Source organism: Capsicum annuum, unplaced genomic scaffold, assembly GCF_002878395.1.
Source record: "Capsicum annuum cultivar UCD-10X-F1 unplaced genomic scaffold, UCD10Xv1.1 ctg4268, whole genome shotgun sequence".
Classification (NCBI taxonomy): Eukaryota; Viridiplantae; Streptophyta; class Magnoliopsida; order Solanales; family Solanaceae; genus Capsicum; species Capsicum annuum.
In genome coordinates, this window is record NW_025850095.1 from 23,129 (window position 1) to 29,173 (window position 6,045).

At 34.5% G+C, this 6,045-nt stretch overlaps 1 protein-coding gene and 1 pseudogene across 1 annotated transcript; one reads left to right on the top strand and one right to left on the bottom strand.

Annotated features, from left to right (window-relative positions):
- The first annotated feature begins 2,110 nt into the window (after window positions 1-2,110).
- On the top strand, window positions 2,111-4,471 carry LOC107848346 (7-deoxyloganetic acid glucosyltransferase). The gene is made up of 2 exons (XM_016693097.2): window positions 2,111-2,755; window positions 3,366-4,471. Exons 1-2 carry the CDS (start codon window positions 2,275-2,277, stop codon window positions 4,292-4,294), a joined length of 1,410 nt encoding a protein of 469 aa, XP_016548583.2. The 5' UTR covers window positions 2,111-2,274; the 3' UTR covers window positions 4,295-4,471.
- A 526-nt stretch (window positions 4,472-4,997) lies between these two features.
- LOC124891959 lies at window positions 4,998-5,830 on the bottom strand (annotated as a pseudogene).
- Between the last annotated feature and the right edge of the window lie 215 nt (window positions 5,831-6,045).

Here is a 6,045-nt window from a genome sequence, read left to right on the forward strand (position 1 = left end):
TCTAGAAGACTAGATTATCAGACTCGGAGGTAGCAATAAATTTTCCGTTTGCATAGAAGGCATGACCTTACTCACAATTTAGCACACATACTTTTCTTTGGGCATTAGTTTATATTTTCACCTCATATATCCAAGAAGTTATGCCCTGATCAACTCATTTTAAATGCAAAAAATAATTAAAGATCAACTTTTTGGAAGGAAAAATCGTGCAACTAAATATAATTTATTTAATTTTATAAAAATTTCGCACATCATGCGGGTAATATACTAGTTATATATAAAACTGTAATAGTAATTTTGAGTAGAAGCACAAAATTCAAGTATAATATATAAATAAACAAAAAACAATGAAGGGACATGGGATCTTACTGGATAAAATTGACAATGAAAATAAAAAAAGATCTGAAAATGGACTATAAGTTTAACTTATATGGCTTGTTGATTTCTACATGGAGATGAAAATTTTCTTTTGATTTCTTCATGTAGATGGAGATTTGCTTTCACTTTGGACAATCAGAGCACTATTATCTGAAATTTGCGGAATACTTCCACTAAACTGAATTCTTTTTACGGTTAATTGTGAAGTTATCAAATTTAAAATTTAAAATTTTCAATTATTTTCTTTTCCTTTAATGTGTTTTTACTTGAATATGCATTAACAACCGTTGGTTAGAAGAGGATATGCATAAATAACCGTGGGTTAGTCTGGTTAGAAGACTACTAATTGAAAACTAACTTTTTAATTTTTATGAATCCCTAATTTGAATTGAACATTTAATATGAATTTAAAATAAAATTCAGAAGTTTTATTTGTTAATTTGTTGACATTGAATTTTTTTTAGTTTTAAAATAATAAATATAAAATATTCTAACTACTTTTTTTTTAATATATCAAATGACTAACTTATAGGATGTCACTTAGTGAAAAGATTTTATTCAATCTTATTAATAATAGATAGATTAGTCGTGCCTCTAGTTCTTTTCTAATCTAGGTACTGCGGCGGCGTCCTAAAACAACAAACAAAAATGAAATTGGGCACTTCGGGAAAATATCTTTCTTATTGGCGTATGTCTGATACATGAAAAGTTAGGATCATAAATATCCTTAAAAGGATGGGCAAAGCTAACTTGTCCTAGTGCAATAATTTAAGAGGAAAGGATAAAAATAATATTTAAAATTAAAATAATTTTATAAAAATAGCTTCTAAAATAAAAAATTCGATAAATAGCTATTTTTATATATTTAACTATATATTATTAGAAATACTTTAAAATCAAAATATAACTTTACTTTTCTTTCTTTCCTTTTCATTTAAACTCCTAATTCTCCATTTCATTACCTTTTCTGATACTTATTTTACTTTTTTAATGCCACAAACTTTTGTATAATTCTCTAAGAATTTGTATTCAATTAGATTCATATAGTTTTTCACCCATAAATAATAAATCATCCTCAATAAATTCATAAACAGATAAAGGATCGTCTTTCACCGCTTTCTTGCTTGCTAATTGGATGGACTCGATTTTCCCATCATTTTCAACAAAAATTTCAAAATCAAATAGAGAATTTCGAAGCAAAGTAAGGATTTTTAGGTAGGTTATACGGTAGAAAAGTGTAATAAAAGAAGATTTGTTGATATCAAACTACAAAGTAAAAATATACTCCTTGTTTCAATTTTTTTAAAATTGTTATTTGTCTTAACTGAGTGGTTAATAGAAAATAGCTATTGTATATGCTTGCACATTCTGTATCAATGTGGTATAAAAGTGTATCAATCTAGTATAAAAGAGTATCGATTGGATAAATAAATACTGCATATGAATGCATAGATTTTCCTTCTATCTTGTTATAAAAGTGTATCAATATGGTATAAAAGAGTATCAATTAGGTATAGGATCCCCTCTTTTTCTTTTAAAAAGTGTATCAATGTAGTATAAATGTGTATCAATATAGTATAAAAGTGTATCAATTGAGTATAGAAACTGCATGTGACCGACTGAACCGATGGCTAAAAGAGGGAAATAAATTGAACCGACTGACTACAATTATCCATATTTGCAAATTATGAGCCATTTTTTTTTAAATGATCCGCCCATGTCCTTTCCCCATAATTTAATTGGTTCAGGTGGTAGTTGAAAAATAAAACAAAAGTTGGCCTGCCTATTAAGGGAGGTAGAGAGTACTAGCATGTTTTTTGTTGCTTCCCTTCTAGTTCTGGTGTAAGATGTTGTAGGAAAACACACCACTACTCCACCAGCTAAGATCTGTTTGTAATGGATCCATTGGCTTTGGCACCTCATGTTGCCATCTTCCCTTTTCCTGCTCAAGGCCATGTGAACTCCATGCTTAAACTGGCTCAGCTTCTTTCTCTTTCCAACTTTCATATCACCTTTCTTGTCACCGTCGACACACATGAACGCCTCCTAAAAAACACAGATGTGTTGTCCAGATTTGGTAGCGGATTCCAGTTGCAAGCACTTCCCCATGGGATTTCTATGGATAACGTGAATACTCGTGATGGAATATCGATGCTGTACCATTCTCTAAGTGTAATTGCCAAACCATTTCTTAAAGAATTCATTGTCAATTCTCCCGTGACATGTATCATAGCCGACGGAATCTTAAGCATGGCGGATGATGCAGCCGAGGAAATCAACTTGCCTATTATCTATTTCCGCACCATCAGTGCCTGTTCCTTCTGGTCCTACTTTTGCATCCCTGAGCTTATTCAAGCTGGAGAACTTCCCCTCAAAGGTAAGCCGGAAATTAAAGGGGGAGAAAAATAGAGATATGGTTATAACTGTCTTGATAGTGAGTGGAAAGATAAGCCCTTGTTTAATGATTTCTTTATAGTAGTATCAGAGTTAAACTAATCCAATTCTTAGATTATCCAAGGTTGATTTTCCGTATTATATATATTGTTCATGCAGTAGAATTCCGGGGAAGGGGACAGTGTCCCCCGTCTATGCAGAATGAGATTATTTTCCGTTTTTTCTTATGGATATTGGTCAATTCTCACGTCATGAACTAAGTTTTGGATCAAATTACACTCAAAAGTTTATTTCGTTACATAATATGACAGTTAAAAACTCATCTCAATTCTTAATTTACTTGGTATTAAACTCTCATGTTATATTATCTGCACTCCACATATCCAATCTTGGGTGTGTGGAGGTGTTAGATCCATCTCGACTTGGATGAGATTATTTTCCTCCTTTTATGGCCTTACACGAATTTCTCACCTCATGACCCAAGGTCTATTTTCTTTACCATTTATATATATACATATACTAATTTATTTATTTTTTTTTAAAACTGGTATTTTGCTTCTGAACTAACGTGGTTGGTTATACATGACTCGCAGAAAATGCAATGGACTTCACATTGACGAAGGTAAAAGGCATGGAAGATTTCCTGAGGGGGCGAGACCTTCCAAGCTTTTGTCGGTCGAGAGACTTAACTAGCCCGGATATGAGGATACTCATGTTTGAGACGCAACAAACCCCTCGAGCGCGGGGACTCATACTTAACACATTTGAAGACCTTGAAGGGCCCATACTTTCTCAAATTCGAACAGTGTGTCCAAATGTTTACACAATTGGAGCAGTTCATGCCCATCTAAAGACTAGACTTCCAAAATCTACCTCTTCAAACAGTTTGTGGCAAGAAGATGAAAGTTGCATGAGTTGGCTTGATACGCAGCCACCAAAATCTGTGATATATGTCAGTTTTGGAAGCATTGCAGGGTTGACAAGGGAGGAGTTGTTAGAGTTTTGGTACGGTATGGTGAATAGTGAACAAAAGTTCTTATGGGTGATGAAGCCAGACTTGATAATAGGACAAGAGAGAAAAGATGAGATTCCTGCGGAGCTGGAGCAGGGTACAAAGGCAAGGGGCTACATGACTGATTGGGTTCCACAAGAAAAGGTGTTGGCACATACAGCAATTGGGGGTTTCTTGACTCACTCTGGGTGGAATTCCACATTGGAGAGTATAGTTGAAGGAGTGCCTATGATTTGCTGGCCAAGATTTGCTGATCAGCAAGTGAACAGTAGATTCGTTGGAGAGGTTTGGAAGATGGGATTGGAAATAAAAGATACATGTGACAGAGACATTATTGCAAAATCAATTAGAGATTTGATGGAGAAGAGAAAAGGTGAATTCTCGCAACGAATGGAGCACATGGCAAGTTTGGCAAAAAGAGCTGTCAATGAAGGTGGGTCGTCATACATTAATCTGAACCGTCTTATACAGGACATAAGATCGATGACTCCGCCACTGAAACAAACCTGATTCAGCTTGAAACTTAATCTTGTTAGTGTTTGTTAGCTGGGACTAAATTGTAGCCTAGAGATTGCAGATTTATTCTGCCCATTCTGAATAACTCTACCAACAAATGTAGCTTCACTTTTAGAACTGCAGTCATTTACAAGTAGCTCTGCAGCAATAAATAAACCAAGCTTTTATGGATGGAGAGGATCAATGATTTAAGAAAAATAAGATCAAAATGATAACACAAAAACGATGACAAGTATGCATTAACCATAGGTTTTGACACGGAGTATACACTAAAAGGTATAAAAGTTGAAGCGATAAAATTTAAATATTGGATCCATCTCTAATTGCATCTCCATAATCTCTGATTTATCTTTTTATATCTTCCTATCCAGTTCCAGACCAAGCTGATCAGTTTAGTAAACAAAGACTAGATTATTCTTTCGCTTTTAGCCCAATTCACTTCACTCTCTGGGATAGTAATATCAATTAATTTTGAGTTTAATCTGAATTCTGAAACTTAAAAAGCTGCAACTTCTTAGAAATTCAATTTATGTCATTTCTTGTTTAAACCAAGCACAGCATCTATAAATGGAACCCCAACTAAAGCCGTTGCAAGCTATTAGATATTTGGAGTATTAGAAGAGTTATTAACATTCAGCTTCAAGTAAGGTCTAAGAGTGTAGAAAGTATAACCATGGTATCTAAATATTCAGGAGAATCAAAATGAGCAAGCAGTAATTGCTAAGAACTTATTTATTGTCAAATTAATTAATAGATCCAGACATAAATATGAAATGAGTGTCCATAAACAGAAGATAAACATGATCAAAATAATGAGATGTAAGTTGTAACTAGTAAGGCTCCTCAAGGACTCAAAAGAAGAGCCGCCTGAGCTTAGACATGAATTTGCCTTCTCCTTCAGCTGTAACATCCATTCTTTAATTGGGTTCAGTTCTTCCTTCGCCATCAGCGTTCTAATTGCATTCTCAATGTTTTTTCCTTTCCAAGATATCCTCTAATTGCACCCCTATTTCCAAACATGGCTAACATACCTTGCGTTCACCATTTGATCACCGAAACATGGCATACAAATCATTGGTACCCCTTCACAGATTCTCTCCAATGTTGAATTCCATCCGCTGTGTGTCCAAAATGCTCCAACAGAAGGATGTTTCAACACTTGTTTCAGAGGGGCAAATTTAACAATGTGTCCCCTTCTATCCACTGTCTCCAAGAACTCACTAGGTAACGCTTCGAGCCATTCTCAGCCACAAATCAACCCGAGCCCGACTACCCACAAGAAAGGATGACTGCTGTTTGCCAAACCCCAAGCTAAGCAATCTCAAGAAATGAATTAATTATCAGGCCTGATGAAGCTTTTGTTTCTCGGATCATCCCTTCAATGGCCTGATATAGTGCATCCATGTTAGATGTCTTGAATGCGGGAAGATCTTTCATTCTGAGGGGTAGAGGTTCCTCAACTGCCTCCTCTAGTCGAGATTCTGTACATGTATACAAACAAATTAAGCAAATAGGAAATTTCGGTAATAGTTATCAATGTAGCTTCAAAGAGGTGTAACGTCCTATTCAATCAAAAGTTGTTTCACAAAACATTCTGCATCCGGAGAAGAACCACACTCCAAAGATTTAATACAGAGTGTTGCAAAGAAAAAAATATCCTCTCTACCAAATTCAGCGTAGATTTTTGAGTTATTTCAACTTCTGATCTTTTCTTTTTGGAAGCCTTCTATTTTAGAATAAAATTT